General features: G+C 46.3%; 2 protein-coding genes across 2 annotated transcripts; both read right to left on the reverse strand.

The window, feature by feature from the left end:
- Window positions 1-792: 792 nt before the first annotated feature.
- Window positions 793-6,430, reverse strand: DDOST (dolichyl-diphosphooligosaccharide--protein glycosyltransferase non-catalytic subunit). Its single transcript, XM_031607935.2, has 11 exons — window positions 6,259-6,430; window positions 5,634-5,744; window positions 5,426-5,512; window positions 4,822-4,925; window positions 3,850-3,944; window positions 3,412-3,505; window positions 2,798-2,946; window positions 2,385-2,532; window positions 1,954-2,074; window positions 1,717-1,823; window positions 793-1,284 (listed from the first exon to the last, which is right to left on the reverse strand). Exons 1-11 carry the CDS (start codon window positions 6,413-6,415, stop codon window positions 1,135-1,137), a joined length of 1,323 nt encoding a protein of 440 aa, XP_031463795.1. The 5' UTR covers window positions 6,416-6,430; the 3' UTR covers window positions 793-1,134.
- A 996-nt stretch (window positions 6,431-7,426) lies between these two features.
- KIF17 (kinesin family member 17) lies at window positions 7,427-22,048 on the reverse strand. The gene is given in 17 exon segments (XM_090123319.1): window positions 7,427-8,054; window positions 9,337-9,491; window positions 9,494-9,564; window positions 12,407-12,525; window positions 12,654-12,687; window positions 12,689-12,740; window positions 13,836-13,958; window positions 13,961-13,982; window positions 14,615-14,709; window positions 15,743-15,808; window positions 15,811-15,924; window positions 15,927-16,042; window positions 16,044-16,104; window positions 16,107-16,175; window positions 18,429-18,506; window positions 18,509-18,617; window positions 21,863-22,048. Coding segments are annotated over 17 exon segments (1,737 nt in total). The 3' UTR covers window positions 7,427-7,787.
- Between the last annotated feature and the right edge of the window lie 14 nt (window positions 22,049-22,062).

A 22,062-nucleotide genomic window follows, 5' to 3' on the forward strand; every position in this document is an offset into this window, starting at 1 on the left:
GCAGCATGGGATCAGAATTCAGGAAAAACGTATATAATGGCTGCCTGATGCCATCCTGGAGGTTGCTTTGGGAACACGGGAAGACACAAAGGCCCTGAATAGCTCAAGGCATCTGCTGCTGTAACAGCTGGAGGAAAGGTGGGCAAGAGGTGAAATTTCACAACGAGAGAACACGGTGTCAGCCACAGCACCATGAAACACATCAAAGGCACAGTACTGCTCACAAAGCAGTTGTTTAACCCTTAAGCCTAAATTCGTGGCCATGGGGAAAAAGCCCAAGCTCCAGAATGCAGCTAGGCAACAACAGACATTTCCCCAGCACGATTTGATTTGCATTCCCCAGGTTTCTATAGCTTACTGAGTTCCAACCTGCCCACACCTCCCAGAAAGGCTGACAGACTATTGCTGCCAGGTCAAGTTGTTTCTCCAACACCCAGAGTGTGAAATGTCAGTGCTAATTTGCTTGAGAGATGCATGGGACGGCAAAGCCATTGAAGAGGTGTGTGCATGTGTCTGAGCATGAGGGCTGGGTGTTATGAAGGGCTGGTAACCTCGGGGTGGTGGTGAAGTCCTCACCTGCCTTGCACATGCATTACTCCAGGAGCAGAGTTGAGTCATGAAAAAATACCAGCCCCCAAAACAAAGCAGTGGATGGAGAGATGGGGTCTGTGTGGTATGCCTCTCCCCACAGCACTCATTTTCCACACCGAAAGCATTCCCCTCTGATCCCCTCTATGTGCTCCTCACCAGACACATAGGCCTCCAGCCAGAGCACCACAGTAATCAGCTTGCTTCAATACACAGTGAGAGGACTAAGACTTTATTTCAACAATGGAATTAATCTCAAACCAAAATCAATCCAACCAAGGGGCCAGGTAAACAAAACAGCAGCACTGAGCTAACCCAGGAATGATAACAGATCATATTTCCACATTTGCAAACATTCTGACTACAGATTCCCTGCAAGTATCTGGTTCATTTTCTCTACTATTAGTCAACCCAGGTGATTTAAAAAAAAAAAAAAAAATAAAAAATCAGGACTGGCACCTACCAGTCCTCAGTTACAGCAAGGGCCCTGAGTGCTGCCCACCTGTGCATAGCACCAGGGAAAAGGCTCTTCCTCCCATAGGGAGCTCAGTCGGATTTCTCCTTCTCTTTCATGTGCAGGAAGACGATGCTGAACATGAAGAGGCCCACCATCATGGAAAATGCTCCAGCGTAGTACGGGTAAGCTGAGGGGATGAAACGTTCATACTGTGTGTGCTGGAGGGGACGCACAGACACCTAGCGAAGAAACAGGCATTCTTTCTGAGTCTGGCGGTACACAAGGATAGATACAGTGTCCTGCACCCAACTGACTCCCTCCAATCCCCAGAACCTGTTACATTATTGAAAAGGCAAGCAAACAATTCGTTTTCAAGATGAAACTACATCCTTCAGCCAAGACAGAAAACAATTCTCAGTGTCTCGTGTACTTCCACAGCTCCAACCACGTGCACAGATTAAGCCCCTGTTACAGTAAGACTATTTCTATGAAGAGGAAACCACTACCAGTTTTTTGTGGAGCTCACTTCCAAATCTCAAAAAGCAAATCAAAAGATAAGAAAAAAAAAATCAGAAGTACTGAAATTCATTGTACATTCAGATAAAACACAACTTAGCAGTAATAAAAAACACCCATTCTTTTATTACATAATTAATTCCCACCATACTTACCTGGGTAGAGGAGTAGAGGTGAGTATAACCCAGGCGATTATAGTCCACTTTAAACTGGAACACTCCATAGACATCCGGGAGCTTGAACTGCACGCTGTACTTGCCACCTATGAAAAAGATTGTGACAAAGTTTAACTGACAGAAGCAATGGGAGAAGCTGTGAAAGATTTCACAGGTCTTCCTGCTACAAGAAAGAAAACATCCCAACACAAGGCATAAGAGGTGAGGGGAACCTACCATTTCTCTTCAAGAAAGTTCTCACAAATGGATCAATGCGGACAAACTCCAGCTGGATATCATCTCCATCAAAGGGAATCCACTTTCCGTCAGAAAGTTTTTCAATTACAATGCTGTATTCCTGGAACAAACCCACAACACATCAACAGGGTACAGCAGGGATGGCAGAAAACAAAGCTCAAGCCCAGTATTTGACTAGAGAAGGGATACAGATCAAAGAGACTAAGGAATTCTCGCAGTAAGTTTCCCCTTTGGTAAACACATCCTGGATATCAGTAATCAAAGCAGCTCTCAGCAGTCAAAGAATAAGTATGTACAAATGTTACATGAGTATGAAAATGGATCCTGCTGTACTTTTCAGTTCCATGTTGCCTCCTGCCCACACAACAGAGGAGCACATTCCAAGCAAGCCCCCCCATGCGAAGCCTCACCACCAGATCAGTGACAGTGTAGGCGTTAGGAGGTGCCAGCTCTCCCACACGGTGGTGAGACACCGCCCCAACGCGCAGCACACCTTCTTCCTTGAACACCCAACGAGACAAGGCAACAGCCAGCTCATAATTACCAGTCTGTGAATACCTAGAAATGAGGGAAGACAAAGAAAACATGAAAATCACTCCAAAAAACAAAACTATCAAAAGCAAAACCAAAGCAAGAAAAAGCTATCCTGAGTTTAAGAGAATTACTTTTCAAAGCACCTCAAGGCCAAAGGAACCTATCACACGCTGTTTGCATTCAAGCTTCTTGCTGTTTCTAATAGCATGAGCATTGACAGTTGCCTATTTCCTTGATCACACAGCCCCCCAGGTACGCCTCATGAAGGGATGCCAGGAGGCTGGTGTACCGTTTGGAGCCAGGAGTAGCTTTCTGCACAGCAGAATTAAAGAAAGCATCACTAAAGAAATCCAGAGAGCCACTGAAAACAACGCGAGCGTTGTTCCTTGCTTGGAGTCCTGCAATCAGAAGGGTGTTCTTCCCAACTGCATGCGGGTACTGAAAAGAAGCACATTTAAAAGAGCATTTAGTCAACTTAAAGGTAATTAAAGAAGAGTTCAACAGTCTCCAAGTTATCTGATTTCATTACTGCCACAAGTTTGCTTTCAGATGGATAAGTCTGACCACAGATAGCACGCTTCACAGTTCAACAGAAACCAAGCACCTCAGCTAACTACTCAGAACAACCACAAATGGAATTTACAATGTTTTGCTTTTACACTCTCCTTGGAATGAAGCCACTTAAAGGAAATATACTTTGGAAAAACTATCAGCCTACATCAAAGTATCACTCACGCAGGACATTTTCCCACCAACAAAAAGCAAGGAGGAAGATTCTCAAGGAGACATCTGAAAGCCCGACACTTTCAGAATCAACCAACAGTTTAACCATGCAAACATTCATTTCTCAAAGTTGCTGAAATCTAAGGGACTTGACTAAAGAGAAAAAGTAAAGGAATGTACCTGAGTTATGGGTTTATCTGGGAAGAAAGAATATGAGGTAGAAGAGCCAGTCAGGATATCCAGCACCAGGGGGTTGTCAGGATCAGCCACCATCCTTGTGGGGAGAGAGACAATGAGCAACATCAACAACCAGAGGGAGCTGTAGGCACTGACTATGCTGCACAAACCTCTTTATCCTTGGATGCAATTAAAAAGCTGCAGAATTTGCACACTTACAGAAAGGAACTACTATCTTGAGATATTCTGTCAAACTTCATTAATTTATATTAAGAAACATCACTGAGGCAAAAAAAGGAAGCTGTTTTGGCAATTTTCTTTTGGTTATATCTGAAATGAAGGCAGATTGCTCACACTAGGCTACCCCGGCCCTTAGCTCACATCAGCGCAAAGGTTTTTGCTTCCTCAGAAGCAGCCACCTGGCTATGGCAAGTCACTTACCCAACTCCTCGGAAGAGAATGGGGTTCAGTGCTTTTTTCCCCACAATGGTGGGGGCCTTCAGGAGATTTTCAGCATCTGCTACTATAAGTGTGTGCTTGGAGGAAGCAAGAGAGATCCGTGTAAATGCATTGCACAGGCAAATATATTTACATATACTTACACTAATTGTCAGGTTTTAGGACAGCAAGCAACAGCTTCTCTTTCTATCTGAAAGTCAACTTTGTTTTTACAGGCCATCAAAACTAAACAACTATTGTATGAATGTTATAACTTCATTAAAAAGAAAATCAGAAAAACAGTCCTTTTGTTTAACTACAGTAAATCAGATATGAAGATATATCAGGAAATATAAAACACCCTTTTGATAAAAATAGTAACACTTCGGTAGTTGACTTCCCTGAGTAGCTTTCACCTTTAAGACAGGAGAGCATCCACATACTGCTTAAACAGTTTCTTTTAAGTAAAAACTATCATAGTAAGTTCAGACCTTAATAGAAGGTTTTCATGTTTAAGCACTGACTAGCAAAAGGAAAGAAAACATGGAAACATGCACTTCTACAAAGATCTCTCAGTAGCATCCCGAACTAAAAATTACTCTTCCTGCACCTCAAAGTGTCACTTGTAAAGTTCTTTTTCTCAACCTACCACAAGCAAACCAAACACACACGTCAGTGCGTGAAACAGATGCAGTGACACTGACACTCTCCAGGGTAGCAGTAAGATCAAATCCAGGAAATTCAGGAAAATGGATTCAGGGCAGACTTCCCCACACACAGTGCTGCACTACTGTGCAAGCACTCTGACTGCTGCACCACTGGATGCTGTTGAGCAACATTCCGTACGACTTTATTGTGAACAGCAGAGAAGCGATGGAAGTAAGGAAGGAAAATAAGGATGGAAGATTCATCTCTCAACCTTTACATACATGTTCCCATTAACAAAACCCCAAACGTGCAGGCAAAGATGCTCACCTGGCCTGGGTCTGATATATCATAGCTGTGATGGTCAATGACAGCTGTCCTTTCTTCATCAAACTCTATCCCACACTCACTTCCTAGCTCCCGCAGTGGGTCACCTGAAAGGAGAACACAATTCCATTACGTGGCAGGCTCAGAAGAATGCAACCCAGTCTCAACACTCAAAATATGTTTAACTGAGGGTGACACATTCAGCAGTCTACCAACCAAACTCTGAGCACTGCAACCTCCCTCTGCTAAATTCCCATTCAAAAATGGAAATTAAGGCTGTTTTCATTTCTCACCCCAGGTCAATCATCCATTTTCTCAGAGCACAAATCTTGAGGTTCATAACTATGCACATGAAGCACATCTACTGAAGGCTCTCATACACAAATAACCAGAAAAGACCTCTTCTCAAGCATTTCTCCAGCACCTCTAGGAAGTGCAAAGCTGAAAGTCACTGCCCTATGAGCTAATCAGGTATTGTGTTTTTCCCACTGCATTTATTTTTCAGGAGCTCCCAGGAAGAAGACTGCACCGCCTGCTCGCTGCAGGTATGTGTGACAGGGGTGACACGTAGCAATGTGCTCCATGGCCCAAAAGGCACCACACTCACCAATGTCTGAGCTGGCAGCCACCAGGACACTGCCACCACCATCAATAAAAGCAGTAATGGTCTCCACATTGATGTTTCCTCCAAAATCTGCAAGTGCACACAAACAGCTCATGACTGTCCCATGCCAGAGCCTTGTCTTTCACAACCACCCCAGAACGGCCTCCAGCCCCTCCCTGAAGCACTGCTGAAGCACTTCCCCAGCTCATACCCTCAATGGATGGTGAGAAGATGATCAGGTTGTCATACAGGAACTCCCCGTACTTGATCAAGGAGAGGCCAGCATCATCCGCAGTCCGGAAAGTGAGCTCAAAGCCCCTGTCTGTAGCCATGACACACAGAATTGTTAAGCTTGGAAAACACTAGTGAGATCATCCAGTCCTACAGCCAACCCACCCCCACAACACCCACTATGTCCCCCAGTGCCACATCTTCACAGCTCCTGAACAGCTCCAGGGACTCCACCACTTCCCTAGGTAGTCTGTACCAAAGCATCACCACTCTTTCTGAGAAAAAATTTTCTTTGATCAAACCAGAACATCCCCTGGCACAACGTGAGGCCATCACCTCCGGACCTATCCCTGTAGGCTGGGCACAGAGGCCATCCCCACCTCACACAACCTCCTTTCTGGAGTTAGAGAAAAGGATAAGGTCCCCCCTTAGCCTCCTCTTCTCCAGACTGACCCATCCCAGCTCCCCCAGCCGCTCCCCATAGCGCTGCTCTTCAGAGCCCTCACAGCTCTGCTCCCCTCTCCAGACCCGCTCCCGCGCCTCGATACCCTTCTCGCAGCGAAGGCCCCAACCCCGCACACAGCACTCGGGACACCCCGCCCTACCCGCCAGGCTACGGAAGAAGAGCGAGTGCGTGTCCCGCAGGTTGCCGTTCTCCAGCAGCACCAGGGTGCGCGGCCCAGCCTTAGCCGCCGCCACCGCTGCCAGCAGCCACCACAGCCGCACCACGGCCGCCGCCATTTTCTCGCCGGTGCGGGGCATCCTGGGAAAGAGGCGGGTGCAAGGAATCAGTCAATGGGCTCCAAGCGCAGCGCCCCGGCTGTCCAATCAGCGACGGCCAGCTCCCCGCTGGAAACGGGAAGGAACGAAGTTGTCACGTGGCGCCGCCCGCGCAGGGTCGGGGTGCGCGGGAAATGGAGGCGGGCGCAGTGCACCCCGCGGTTACCCGAGCATCTCGCGATAAGGCTTAGAAATACTGCAGAATGCGATGAAAAGCACTGTATCCTGGGCGCAGCGCGACAGCAGTGTCCTCGTGGTAGGGAAACGGCTCAGCCCCGTTTGGGTAAAGCCCTCCTCAGCATCTGAGAGTAATGTAAATTTACAGCAATAAAAGTCATTCTTCTCACCGGAAGGAACCGAATAGCCTAAAATGAGCGATTTTAGGGGATCCAAAAGGGGCAGCTCCTGCTCGACATAGGTCTTCGGGGCTCCTCTGCTAAAGCTGCCGGCTGGCACCAGCTGAGCACGCACCCGGGCAGCCCGCACACAGCGCCCAGTCCTAACCCTGCCATGTCCCAGCACTCTCAGAGCCCTGGCAGGACGGGCGCAGCTCAGGGCTGCTTCTTCACACTCAGCTAAAAGAGTTCTTTCTGGCAGGGTTACGCTGTGGCAGTGCTGGAACTGCCGAGAGAAGAAACAGCGTTAAAGGGCTGTCCTCTCTGCAGTAATATCGTATTCCCCGATCCCAACAACATTGCTAATGATTGGACTAACAGGGGTGCCTTGGGGAGCCATGCAGTGATTCGTCTCCAGTGAGCAGCTGAAGATGCGGATCAGACAGCAGTCACAAGAGCCGTTGAGAGTCTTGTCTTACAGGAGGGCAATGTGTCTCTTGGGCAGAGGCAGCTCCAGATGATGAGAATCACACAGGGACCCAAAATTCAATCAATTAAAGCTTAGTATGAGGCTTCAGGAAAGTCCACCCAAGCCTAGATGCTGCCTCGCCTTAATCACTCAAGCTTTTAAACAAGACCTGTAATATCCCCTTTGTAGGGCTTTTTCATTAACATCAAAGTGATTTGAGATCCTAGGAGGAACAGCTTTAAAAAGGGCATCTGATTTGTTTAAACAGTAATGGCAAATTCACTCCCTACCGAAGGCACGCAGAGAATGGACAGCTTAGCAGGGAATCCTATGCCAGCTCCCCAGTTTGTATCACCTGCTTGCCCAAATTTTTTGTGTAGCCCCAGTGAGTTTTGTCCTCATTAAGTTGTTATTCAGACTTGGCGGGAAGGCAGAAGCCTCCACTGTACGCAGAAGATGACAGAAGTGAGTGTGGTCCAATTGCCATTTATTGACCTGCTGGTGAGCCCAGGAGAAGCCATGGAATGGCACTGTGACCCCGATACTCCTCTTACCTACGGGCAGGTGTTTTGTTTTTTCTTGCAATGTCAGGCTCTGGAATTTTCCAGCAGCCAGACTCCTCATCCCAGACAGACTTGCACTTGATCTTCACATTGCTGTAGTTGCAGTCCCACTGGATGAGGAACTGCACCTGATTCAGCAGCTGCTGGAAGAGCCTCATGTCTTGCTCCAGACTGCGACTGGTGCTGAGATAACCAATCTTTTCTAGCTCAAACTCTGACTGCAGATCTTTGATTTCTGTCTCAGCAGCTCGCAACTGGGTCATAAAAACAACAAAATGGCTAGTTGGGATTATGACAGAGAGAGAAAGGGGGTTACTACAAGCACAGACATTGGTTAGACACAGAAATGGGAATTAGTCAGATGGTTTATTCAGAGGTATGTGATAGAACCAAAACTTGGCCAAAGTAGATCAGCAGCTTACACTTTCATTGTCCGTTGTGCAAGAATGAGAAAGTGCTTATAGAAGAGGAATGGTTGGCAAACCAAGAACGCCGAAGGGGCTCTGTGATCAGGATTTACACTCAACTGAAGCCAACAATTTAACAAAATTCAAAACACAAAGGAGTTAATAAGAACTTACTGTTACCGTCCACTCTTAAAAACAAAAACCTTAGTGTTTTCTAACTTAAAATTAATGATTAGGATGAGATTTTATCTGGAAAGAGAATTCCACATTGGTTTAAACTGAAGACTTGACACATCATCCCATAAATTACTGAGGCTTCAGATGGGCTTACATTTTCACCATGTGTTCCCTGTCGTGTGCTAACAAAGTCATGGGATTCCTATTTTAGATGAAAAAGGTGCCATACTTCTTTGGTAACCTAAATTAATCGAGTTCTTAACGTGCAGATTTCTGAGGCATAGGCGCATGTTTTTGAAACTCCAGTGATTCTGCCTCATGTTATCAGAGCAAAACTGATTTTCAAGCATGCCTAAGATGTAAGGATGCTGCTTATTTATATAAAAATAATATGCGTTTATATTTTTAAATATATTTTTTCCCAGGAAACTTTGCACAGCTCATTTTCTTGGGTGATCAGAACGGGTGCTGCTGAGGATGTAGTGAGCAGTGTAAGTCAGTAGAGGGAGTCGCATCCCCTCCCATAACAAATGGGTTAGTCTGGGCGTCCTGTTACACAATAAGGAGGCCAGCTTTTAAAACCCTTGGGGAAGGGGGGGAGTTTGAGAAGGCTGGAGTCGTGGAACAACTTAGTTCCAACAGTTCCTAAAAATGCATGCAGTGGAGCTGGACTCGGTGATCCCCGTGGGTCCCTTCCCACTCCAGAAATTCTCTGGGTCTAATCAACATTGTAGGTACTAACACAGGCACACACGTGGCATGTTAGATACAGATGCCATCATTCTGTAACCATACTACCCTAAGGTATCTCATTAACATTAAAAAAATGGATAAGCAGAGAAGGGAAAATGGATGAGGAAGTGTTGAACTAAGGAGTGAAAAAGCCGTCCTCAGAATAATCCCAGTGCACGCTCCCTGAATCGGAAGCAGGGAACTGTTTTTGCAGACTCACCTTCTTCTGTATCTTCTCCAGAAGTTTGCTCTTGTCTCAAACCTCCTCCTGGACGGAGTCGTGGACATTAAGCAGAACCAAATCACTGCTGTCATCATCGGATTTCTGCAGCACGGTCACCAGCTGCATCCTCTGCTCATTTGCAAACTTCTTCTAGTGTTATGCTTCTCCTCGAGGTCCTCGTTTTCAGCCTCTTCTCCCCTTACCACTTGTTCTAGCATCTGCAGCCTGGAAAACACAAGTGCTTCTCTTAGTTGAGCATTACAAGGAAGCATTTGTGTAGCTGTGAAAGATGAACTTCCGTACTTGAACAATGCTTGAGACAACACCATACAGAAATAGCGACTCCTTGGGAGATTTGCTGTCCTGAGTAATCATGGCAAATTCCATTTTTCATAACAGTTTGCTATATATGAACTCCATATGAGTATACATGTCAGAAACATGATGGCAAAGGTGATCAGAATAACAAGTGCAACTGAGAGTCTGTCTACATGCACAGAATTGCTTAAAAAAAAAAAAAAAAAAAGCATTTTGTGGAATTTATATTTCAATTATTATTTCTTGTTTGGAAAGGCTCTCAAAGCAAGTGCAGGAGGTGCTGAAATGATGCAAATATATTTCCAATGGCAGACGTCACAGTGGTAAGGCTGTAAGCCATAATACAGTTTCTTCTTTGGAGCAGTATCAGATGGATTAAATGATGTGGGCTACCTCAGCGTTGCCACCTGCATGCAGGCACAGGCCCATGTTTCAAACCAAGCTTATGTCACATCCACACTGCACAGTCCCACACACTGACATGGGTAGGAAGCAAGCCCTGCAGGAGCCAGGACTGCTGTTCTCACAGCACTGTGACCTTTCCAAGCAGACAAGGGGTTTGTAGGTAGCCTGAGGCACAATGGAACGCTGCAAACTCTTCGTTCAAACATAGTAGTAGTGGTGTTCTCTTTATGCCAGTCTGGGTGTGCACCAGTCTGCCTTTTTAAGGGCAACAGTGATTTAGTCCTGGTGATCTTAAACCAGCAGTAAAACTCCTGGAAGGGAGATAAATATTCAACAGAGTGCTGAGCGCACGCATTCTGCTAATCCCTGGTGTGAATTCAGATCCCAGGCTGCTCGCCCCTTGCACTGGTGTGGCAAACAACTCCAGGCACCACTTCCTGGTGCAGCTGGTGCCTGTTCGGACAAGGCACACTGCACTCCCAAGCTGCTAGCTGCTCTCTTTGTCTGCACTCACATCTGTATCAGGGTCACCAGCACTGGCTCAGATTGGAGAAAATCCCGCTGCTGATAAAACCTCTGCTGATAATAGGCTCTTAATGATCTTCAAACACACTGGAAAGAGCTCATTCTCCACCAGAGATGACCTGTTGTTCTACTTCCCTGCAGTTTCATAGATTCATAGAATGGTTTGGGTTGGAAGGGACCTTTATAAGATCATCTAGTTCCAACCCCTGCCATAGGCAGGGATACCTCCTGCTAGACCAGCATCCCTCTAGACCAGAAAGAAAAACCTCACCTGGTGAAAACTCAACCCAGGACAAATCATGCTTGACCAGACAGGTTGCCTTTTACAATTAAAGGACTGGCTATGCAGGTTAGGGTAAAGCAGCAGATAACATGTTGATTTTAGCAGGGCTTCTGACACCATCTTTTACAGTATAAGCATTTGAAGCTGTGAAAGCACAGGCTGAAAGAAGAGTCCACTTGACACTAAATGCATCAAAAACTGGCAGGATCACCAAAATCAAAAAGCAGTGATCAATAGCTTGATGTCTTGTGTGTAGCAGGTTACCCCAGGGGCTCATGCTGGGGCCAATATAATTCAGTATCTTAAACAAGAACATGAGTGATGTGACAGAAAACATGCTCAGCAATTCTGAGAATGATGCTAAATTGAAGATGAGAATGGACATGTCAAACAGCAGATCTTCAGTACAAGGAAACCTTGAAAGATTTCAGGCCTGTGCCAACAGAAACTTCATGAAGGTCAACAAGGAGAAGCACAGACTCTGCACTGCTACAAGATAAACTCTGCCCTGCTGGAAAGGATCTGGGATTGTATTGGGTATCAGGTTAAAAAGAAAATAGTAATATACACTCACTGCAAATAAAGCAAACTGTGCAGCGGGCTGAGTTATGAGGTGCAGTGGTCTGTAATATCAATGGCCAAGATGGTCAGCAGCCTACAGCACACATTTCTGCAGGTGGAGGGAGAATCAAGGGTCAATCTTAAAGTAGCTGAATAGGGTGTGAGTTGCCAAGCAGCTTTCAGTTTTGTTTGCTTAATGTAGGACTGAATCCCGCCTGCTCTGCTGACTCTCAGCCACCCTGTGGTGTAAAGCATTTAAAAAGTGACTTTGAAAATTCCACACCTGTGGAATCAAACCCTCCTGCCTAATCTGCAGCAACTCCGATTTTAACAATGCAGTTGGCATTTTTCCTCCCTTATCACAGGAAGAAAAACTTCAGGCACTAAGACTATTAAGATTTGATATATCGTCAAAACAAATGGTTTCTTTGGAGCCATCTCCATCAACAGACACAACTCCCCACAAATTACAGACAGTGCTATCCTAGATTTGTTAATAGCTCCTTTTGCAGGTGGGAGAGGCCCAGCACAGTGACCGTGTGTCACGGAAGCTCACAGAGATCAGCCATGTGGAGATGTGACTCCGCACCCCTCACACCCTCGCCATGAGATTCAGGCCCTGGCTCTAATGCTACCAGTAACATTTTGTTCCCAATTTTGATGCCAGCTCTGGCTGAAGTCTTGCAAATACTCTCAGATGAATGAGTTAAAGGCAGAAGTGATAGTGATCTCAGTGACAAGAGAGTCTCTCAGGAGAACTCTCAGTGAGAGAGTTCATAATTATGGCATTAGGCATCAGAGTACTGCACCTAGCAGCTATTTGTCTGCTCCAAATGGACACAGTTAATTTGGGGATCAAGAATGTGCATCTGCTTGATTTTGCATTGCACAGAACACATAGCTGAAGTTCAGCAGTCATATGCTGTGCATGCAGGATTGCTTCTTGCCTGTGTGCAACAGGAGGCAGCCGCTGACCTGCTGGCGAGCACCTGCTGCTGGTCCACAGGTGCTCAAGTCCCCTCTGCTATGACAGCCTCCTCTACTCCAGTGTTCCCATCGCCAGCACCTCGCACAGCTTGAGGCACTGCTGAGTCCTGAGGACAAGAAGAGACAAAAGGCTGCAGCTCTGAAAAGATGCAAGGTGAATCCTAGAAGAGACAAAGAGTGACACTGCCCACCTGGGTTTCTTCAGCATAGGAGGGAGAAGTGGACTGAAGGCAACCTTGACTGATGGCAGTTCTTCATCTGCTGCAGCAGGAGTCTTCAGGCAAAGGTGTCTCAACAAGATTAGGCTCAGAATTCACAGCAGCTGAAGAATAAAAGAGCAAATACCTGCAGAGTAAATAGTGAGCTCTGCATTGAACATAAATCTGTGAAAACGTCACCAAACCTTCTCCAAAAGCTGAAAGCTGTTTGTTTGGCTGGGAGAAGTCTGTTATTTACCTTCTTAGGTTGGTAAGTAAAAAACATCAGAGATCTAGAAGGTATGTCAGGCAAGGAATACAGATCTTACAGGGCTGGGAAAACCTGAACCTCACATTCACATAGAAACCTATTTCAGAGGTGTAGGGGGTACACGCTTGTAATCAGAGGGGGAAAAATAAACCTTTCAACTTAGAAAGTGATAGCATCAAGAATTAAGAATATGGTTGCAAGAATTAATATTGGACAATATGTGCTGTGTGAGCACATTACAAAACATGCTCCGAGGCACCGTGGGAGTATAAATGAAAAATGATAATGAATAGGATAGCTGGCAATCTTTCATAGGTGCGTGACAGGAATACCTGCCCTCCAGCAAAGCGATGGTGTTGATAATCCACCAGGAAACCAAGAGCTGCATCAGATTTGTATGCGACGGAAGATACTGCTGCAGCCTACTTGTCTGGAGCATGTGGTTTGTAGGAAGCCAATTGGATCAAGGCAGAGTGCTGCTGCCTGCTGAGACAGCTCTGCAGCATTAGCCTCTGTTCTAGAGGAATGCTGATCTAAGGCAGAGAGAACTCACAGCTGCATGGGCAAAATTGCATTTTGTTGCCTTAGGGCTTGCAGGGCAGGGCCGGGCTGGTCTTGGCATGGAAAAGAGCTCAGGGAAATAGGGAAGAGGACAAAGCTGGGCAAGAGTCTTGCGAATGGCTCAGAAGGTAGAGTCACACTCCTGCTGTCAATAAGTGAGAGGTAGAGCAGGGGCTGCAATGCTTGTTGCAGCAATTATCAGTGCCACTTCAGAGGCTGCAGTGGCTGCCACAAATCTGACTTTGCAAGAAACCTTCTGTTTCAGCTCATTCCCAAAGGCAACCACACAGTGTGTGAACAGCACCAGGGCACCATCACTCTGTGCTGTGCTCCCTGTGTGTCTGAACAGCACCATCACCCTGTGTTGTGCACCCTGCCTAATCCACACCTCCTTCCTTCCTGAGGTTCTCCTCAAGGGCAGACAGCTTGAGACCACAGCAGATCCTCAGGTTACTGATGCCCTCTTCAAGGCAGGCATGGGACTTCTGCTTTGCTTCATGCTGACCTTTAGTTGAGCCAGCATCTCTTCATCCTCCTGAAGGGCACAGCAGAGAGCCTGGTGCAGCAGCACTGCTCCTGCCTGTACACAAGATCACAGCTTACATCCACCCCACATTTTCCCGTGGCTGAAATGGGTGCAGTATTGATGGGAGGTGACAGGATAGCCCTATAAACTGCTGTTTGGGCAGATGTGGTGCCTTGGAAAGGGCTTTGTAACAAGTGAGGACAAAGTTCACTTCCTTCTGGTCCTTCTTCTTCTATCTTCTCTACCAACTCCTCATTCTTCCACTTGGCTCCATCTCTCCTCCTCATCCTTCTACTGTTCCTAATGTCTTTCCTTGCTGCTTTCCTCCCTCCATTGACGGAACAAATCTAAGCATCATATTTAGTTCACTCTTCTTGTTATATGTGCTTCAAAGAAATCCTGGAAAGCCACACTCATCTGGAGATGAAGTGGAGTGAACAATACTGAGAGGAAATGGTATTGTAAATAAGGCCATACGACTATAAGAAAAGGCCAAGGACCAAAAAAATGTGATGGAAAATATACTAGAAATGCTGAACCACACACCTCTATGTCCTGTTTGTAGTATGTTCTATAAAAATCCACAAACTTGAGTCAAAGTCAATAGGACATATCATATTATAGAATCCCTCCTGCCTTACTTCTCTGATCAGCTGCTTCTCTGCTTCAACATCTAACTGGGAGGAGGGAGCTCGCTTCCCTTCCAAGTGAGCAGCCTTGGCAGGTGGAAGCCCTGCAAAGCAAAGCAGCAATAAAAATCATGCAGTTATTGGGTGGGATTGTCTGTGGAGTACCTGGAAACGGAACAAAGAAGCTGGCTGCCAGCAAAGAATATCGCCATCCACGTGCTCCTTTGCACTGCACTCATGTGCCAGCATCTGTGCTGCTAAAATGCCCACTGGCCTCCAGCTCCAGAGGAGTGGGGAGAGGAATCAGCACTGAGCACAGCAGGTGCTTCAGGTATATGAAAGCAAATATAAGTCTGATCTCTGTCAGAGTAAAAGGAGATCTGTTTCCCAGGCTATGTTAACAGATTTGGAAGATAAAATACACTGGGAAGGAGATTAAAAAGTGCAGGGAAATTCCTCCTGTCTTCCCAGCAGTTTTTGAAAGACGGCAGAAAGGGGAAAAGAGAAAAATCCTTCAGCCTCTCATAACAGTTGACCTTCGTCACAGCTCTCAAGAGATGATCAGGTCCCTAAAGATTGCTCTTACTGATTTGCTCCCAGGTATTCCTACTGCACAGCACAGTGGGCCTGCTGAGGGTGAATCATTGATGAGAGGACAGAGCATTCTGTAAGGAATGCTGTTAGCAAGGCAAAGACTCTTCCTGTAGTGCCAAAAGTTCAAAGTTCAGGATAACAGGAGCTGAATGCTAATTAAAAAAAAAAAAAAAGTATAATTGTATTTAATTGTATTTAATTTTACATTGTTATTTCTCCACCATCTTTGCTCTGCCAGTTGAAATCCCTTTTCTGTTGACCAAATTCTACCCAGACTGACCAATAAGAATCAAGGATTTGAATCCTATCAGCATTTTCTAACAAAATTAGTCATTATTGAAAACTAGAGAAAATATTAGAGAATTGAGATGTTCTTTACTGCTGGAATAAGGTCATTTTGGCAACAGTAAAGGAAGAGCACATTACCAGAATGGACACCTCTTCCTGCAATGGGTGAGGTGAGATCTGGTGAGTATTTTACTTGCGAAACCACTTTTTTTGGTCAAAGATAAAGCAGTTCTAAGGTCACTGAGGTTTTCCTATCTGACAAGTTATTCACATTCATTTGTTCAGCTAGAATGGCCTTCAGCTTCTTAATCTTCTCCTGATATCCCTCAGCGGAGCATCCTTAGGGTCCTCCCTGATACAGGACTTGTTGATGTTTTTCACTCGATTTGCATAGCGCACAGTACTGAGACACTGAGCTTCATCATAGCTGTTGTCAGCTGAGATAAGCATGCTACCATCAGGGCCTTGGTATCCCCTCCCAGGAAGCCTGGCAGCAGCCTGGTCAGCTTTGAGTCACAGTAGGGGATGTGTTTGCACCTGCCATCAACGAGGACTGAGAGCAGAGAGGGAAAGGTTGATTTTGGTGGCCTCTTTGCTCTGCTCTCCTGTAGTTCCACTTTCTGTCTCCTGCTTCCCGCCAGGTCCACTATATTAACTTTTGCTGCCCTAAGATGGTCCTGCCCTCTCTCATCTGCAAGAAAATCATTCCAAGTTAGGCGCTTCTCAGGAAGCAGCATCTCAATGGTCAGGAACCAGAACAGGTACTTAACGCAGAAACACCAAGGTTGGAAAAGACCTACAAGATCATCCAGTCCAACCATCCACCCATCACCCATCACTAAACCATGTCCTCAACACAACATCCAAACGTTCCTTGAACTGATGTGATGCCACAAGTCTCCTGTTAGTAAGGCAGACACTTCAGGAACCCTTCAATTTCACCAGCTCCTTACCATACTCAACTTCATACCAATCTTTCATCAAATCACAGCATACTGTCCACAGCACTCAGATTTCTGTGCCCCAATCGTTCCTCATGATTGCATCTCAAGTTCAAGGGAATTGCTTCTTCAGCGCTCCGAGCTCCGATTTCCACCAGAGAACATCACAGTTTGAACCAAGTCTGCTCTCTTCCAGGCAGACTTCTACAAAACCTCACCTTGAATTCAGTCAGGAGTTGAACTTTATGGATGTGGATGTGGAGGATACCTAAACATGAACAATTAATAATCTGACACACGGGGGAAAGTTAGAAGTTTATAATGAGAAATAAAGGCATGAGAAATAAAGAAAACCTACTGCACTTACAGTTACAGCAGTGGGTCATTAACTGCAGAACTTAACCATTTGCAGCAGAGCACTGTTTCACACCACACTCTCTGACATGTCTGGACATGGAAGAATTGGGAAAAAACAAAAACAAAAAAAACAGAGCTTAAACAGAGCACCCTCTCACCATCCTTTCTGATTGCTGGAGTAAGCAGACTGTCACAAAACATAGGTTTTCTAACTCTTTCCTTCCCTGTCCCAGCTTATGTAGACAATGAAGAAGTTGGTTTGGTTGCTGTTGGTGTCCTTTTACCCAAGGAGGCCATTTGCTTCCATTGCAGAGCTTTGTGGCTTGGTTTCCATCTTGTAATAAGGTTCCCAGACTCTCACTAAAATGCCTGCAGGCACTGCCTGTCTCATCCCCACGCAGCCCATCAGCTGCTCCTGGTGGCAGAAGCCCGATCTAAAACGTCTTTCTGCTGAGCAAATCAATCCCAAAAACATAAAGGGATAAAATAGCTGCTACTCTAAACACCCTAAACATCAGATGGTAACTTGTGTGTTTTGCACATCTGCAGTCAGAGCCCTGTGCTCACCATCATCCTGTTTCTGAACTTTTACTTGGAAATAAAGCTCACGTAGTTGTGAGGAGCTTCTTAATATTAATATTAAGCACCTGCAAATTATAACATCCTACACATGCAACTAGAAAATAAGTTGCAACTTATCCATACACCTCTTTGAGAAACCTAAAGATGACAACATAAATACCTATTCATTTAAGAGCCCTGCACCCAACACAAAACAGAAGTGTAAATACTTCATTTTCCTTTTTAGGCTGGGGTTTGACATAACTACATAATGCAGGGATTAGCATCCACCAGCTGTGCTAATTGAGACATTCTATAAATCCAACACGCACCACTTTGAGCAGATGAAAATGAGATACTCTCATTAACATCTGGAACTACAATTTAGAAAGACATTATGCAACTTTCCTGATGGCTGAAACACCTGAGGAGAACACAACCAAGCTGTTCAGGGCCCCAGTTGGGGTCAAGGATGAGACAGAATACAGGAGATTAATTTCTTTCTTAATCCCTGAGAAAACCTTCCAAGGTCCTTGTCCAGATGCAGTAGGCAGCTTTATCAGCTAAAGAAATGCCAGCTGAAATGAGATACTTGGGAAAGGAAAATTAGTCACTAAAACATTATTAAGGGACCCTTTTATTCCATCTTTAAACCCAGATTAGTAGTTTGCTTAAAAGACATGCCTTATAATTAAGCTAAATGAAGGAATCCCTGGGTGAATTGTAAGAGAGGTCAGACAAGGGAGAGAAGGATACAAGTTTCTCAAGGCTTTGCAATGTCTGAGCTCCAAGGCAGTGTATGGGCTGTGAGTTCTAGCAGCCTTTGCTAAAAATAAAGGCTTTAGAAGATAAAAGAAGGAGAACAAAATATGTTTCAGATTGAGTGCAAGACATTTCAGCCTCAAGGGGAACTGAGGAGTAAAGATTTTGAATATTCAGCCATCTCATCTACAAAGCATCCCAGTGTCAGGGCACCATTTCTATGCTGATTCCTATGGACCAAAGTCATGTAGGCTCCAACTTCTGCTGGGGGCTGAATGGTTGGATTCCACCGATCCTGTGGATGCAGCACATCCAGCTCCTACCTATGGTGCAGATTTCCACACAGATGGTAAAGATGGAGCTGGAAGAGTCCTTGTTCATCACAGTGTTCCTCCAGTCGCCTCCACAATCTGCTCACACTGCACCACACCATGCAAAGGGTGCAGGGAAAGCCCCTCCACGCACAGCCCCTTCTCCAGATGCTCCTTCAGCTGCAAGCAGAGACAGCACAACTGAGGTCAGAACGGGGAGCAAGGCTGCAGAAGGGTGTGCAGAAGGCTTCCACCAGCTTTCAGACCACACAAAAAGAGGGAACCACCTTTACAGCCAAAAAGAGCGAAGGTTATGAATTTGCTGATGGATTCAGCCATCTCCCAGGACACAAGCAACCCAGCTTCTCTGCACCAAGCTGCCTTCCACCTCCCCTATTATTAAGCAGCATATTTTAAGAAGAACTGAAATGTTTTTCACCTATTATGGCAAAGTCTCTAATATATATCATCAGTCATAGGGAGCTTTTTAAAACCAAAGCACTGATTCAATAATCAGATATTGTTACTGGTGCTGTACTGAACCCCTCCGCTCTGAGAGGGCGTCTTATTCACACTGACGCAGTTCCCCAGATCACACCCATCACACACAGGCACATTATATATTTTTTTCCTCCAGATGAGTTCATTTATCTGATGCTCTAAAATCACGTCCAGGCACCTGGGCAGTGTTAAACGACTAATGGCATCTTTTCAAAACCATCAAAGGAATCACTAAATCATGCAGAAGAAAACATGCAGCACATTGAGAAATGATTGAGGGGTTCAAAGTATTGAACAGTCCATCAAACCTACATTTAAAAAAAAAACACAAAACAACTGAGAGCACTCCCACATGAGCCCCTTCTGAAGTTCCATCCACGCTGGGAATTTTAAATGAGAGGAATTCATTTGCACCAGCTGTGTTATACCCCACATTCGCTGAGCTCATAACCAGAACTCGGTCATGTCAGCAGGGATATCAATCAGAGATGCAATAGATCATAGAATGGTTTGAGTTAGAAGGGACCTGTAAATGCCATCTGGTCCAACTCCCCTGCAGCAACCAGGAACACCCACAGCTTCTTTGGGTGCTCAGAGCACAGATACTGCCTTTGGTGGTGTGACCTCCAAACACTTCCAGATGTTTCAGTGATGCTACAGGAAGGGATGTAAAAAAAATCTGGGCATATGGAGCAAATATGTCTGAAAACTGAACTCAGCAGGATGTTAGCCTTGTTCTATGTCACTGTAAAGCCGTGCCTGCCCAGAATTAACCCAGTTCCAGAACCACAGCCAGGCTGGTTGTACACCATCACTTTTGACTGTGCTACAGGAGAACTGGCACAGCTGCATTTAAGGGTGCCACAAAGCCCTTCCCAGGGCTGTCTAACAGCCTGGCCGTGCCATGCTCCTACCAGAGCTCCTACCCCCTGCTTTTCTGTCACAGGACTTCATTCCACAGCTGGCAGCTGAGCCTTGGGGCTTCAGAATGTACAAAATCACTGATGTTAAAAGGCAAAGGAACAAAGACACGGGATTTCGGAGGAGAATAACAGGCTCTGGGACTCAGAAGAAAGCCGTGGGCCAGCCCAGGCCTTTTGCCTCCACAGGACACGGCTGGACTCCTTGCTCAGAGGAGCCAGTGAGGGCTGGCGGCTGTCCCCACAGTGCTGGTGTTTCCTTGGAAACTGCTGTGCCCGAGTCCTGCCCTCCTGGTGCCAACTGCAGTCGTCATGGAAACCTGTGTCACTGCTGATGGGAAACAAAGGATGGGGATCTGCAGCAAGCGTGGTCTAAATCAGCATCAAGCCCCTTTTCTTCCTTCTCTCTCCCAGTGCAAGCACGCTCAGAAAGCAAAGCAGAGCGCTGTCTGCAAGAGGATTTGGCTCCATGAAGGCAGGAGCCCATGCAGCACTGCCTGCCAGGCCGCAAGCACTGCAGGTCCCTTCCTGTGCAGTGCTTCCATGCGGCACACGGCGCTGCTGATGCGGCCTTCCCCTCGCAGGTGGGCCTGCAGGGGAGCAAACTGGGGCAGAAGATTTGCAGGTGCCCCCAGGAATACGTGCAGAAAGATCCGAGAAGACTCCAAGAGGTATGTTTTGTAGAAGTCTGTCCCTTGGTTGGGATTTCAGTGCATTTTTTCCTCCGGCCTTCCTGGCCTCAGCTCCAACATGTGCTTGGTATCGGCCCCTAGAAGGTCTCGTATGTCCCTCACTGTTAATCTCCAGGCAGGAAGTTCTCACCAAGTGTCACCTGACACTTTCAGCACACCATACAAAACAGGAATGAAGTCAGGAGGAGGTTCACAGCATGAAGGCAAACAGGCAGAGTGCCAGCTGGGCACCCACCTCCCTGCTGCTCCTCCTCACACCTCCCATGGCATTTCATGCTCGGGTATGACTACTGAACACATTTGCTTCCAGGCCTCAGATATCTCAGGCATGCAGGACTGTATTTCTGTAGGGTTCTATGACAGAGCCAGTACTGAGGAGACTGAAATGCTGCACTCAGAGTTAAACCAGCACCCTGCTCCAAGTACGGATATCACAGTCCTTTGCAACACCTGACACTGCAGCTCTGCTGGCACCAAATCTGTTTTACCAGCAGTGCAGTTGAGATGGGAGGAAATGTTACTTCCAGAAGTGAGAAACAGACAAATGACAGCAATTCACTGAGAATCCAAAGTCAGTCCACATCCTCCCTCCTAAGTGCACTCCTTCCTTGGGGTGCTCCCCTCTGCTTGCTGCTCCCCTGATGCTTTTCAGGTTAAAAACAGTGCTTTGGTTAAAGCACTTAACTGGGATGAGAATACCATCACAGCTCAGTGACAACTGCAATTTCAGGAGAAAAGAAGAGCAGAACAGTGTGGATATTACTCCTCCACTTCCCAGAAGGGCTGCCAGCATAAATGTTTCAATTCCTGCAGATCAGGGAGCATTATGCTGTAGAAGGTGCAGAAATTATCTTTGTAGCTACCACACAACGTTACAACAGGATCTCTTCCATATCATCACACACCCACCTGTGCGCTCTCAAAAATGTGTTCCAGTGAGAAAAATAAAATAAAACCAACCACAGAACGGCCCGCAGGTGGGTGGTAAAAATTGGAGGGGCAGCTGACAATGCTGAAGGCCGGGATGGTTTTGCCATAGGGCAGGAAATCTTCAGGAATATGGATTCAAGCAGGATGCCAGCTGACTGCAGGGCCGGCAGCAAGCAGGCATCACTGCTGTTTATTCCTGTTTTGGAGAGCCACGATGAGAAGAGAAGGCATTTGGGACTTCCATCTTAAAACTTAAAAACTATCACTGGTCATTCCATCTTTGTAGCTTCTGCTGACAGCATTAGTTGGTGCTCCCAACCGCCGGTTGGTTTTTGGTGGCTATGTTTGTTTGGGGTTTTCTGGGCTGCTTTTCCCCTCCCAGCCGCTCACCGTGCGGACACACCAGCAGGCACCGCGCGTCCCCTCGCAGCTTTTGCTTCGCTTTCTCCAGCAGGCAGAGATTTCCCACCTCCTCCAAGGCGTCCTGCTGGGCCGTACGAACAGCCCGACGCCCGTCAGCAGCACTGCGGGTCACCCTTCTGCTCAACCCCGATCCCGAGCCGGAAAAGCAGAGCCCCGCCGGCCCCATCTCTCAGCTCTCCG

Source organism: Phasianus colchicus, chromosome 22 (genome assembly GCF_987193195.1).
Source record: "Phasianus colchicus chromosome 22, bPhaCol1.hap1.1, whole genome shotgun sequence".
Classification (NCBI taxonomy): Eukaryota; Metazoa; Chordata; class Aves; order Galliformes; family Phasianidae; genus Phasianus; species Phasianus colchicus.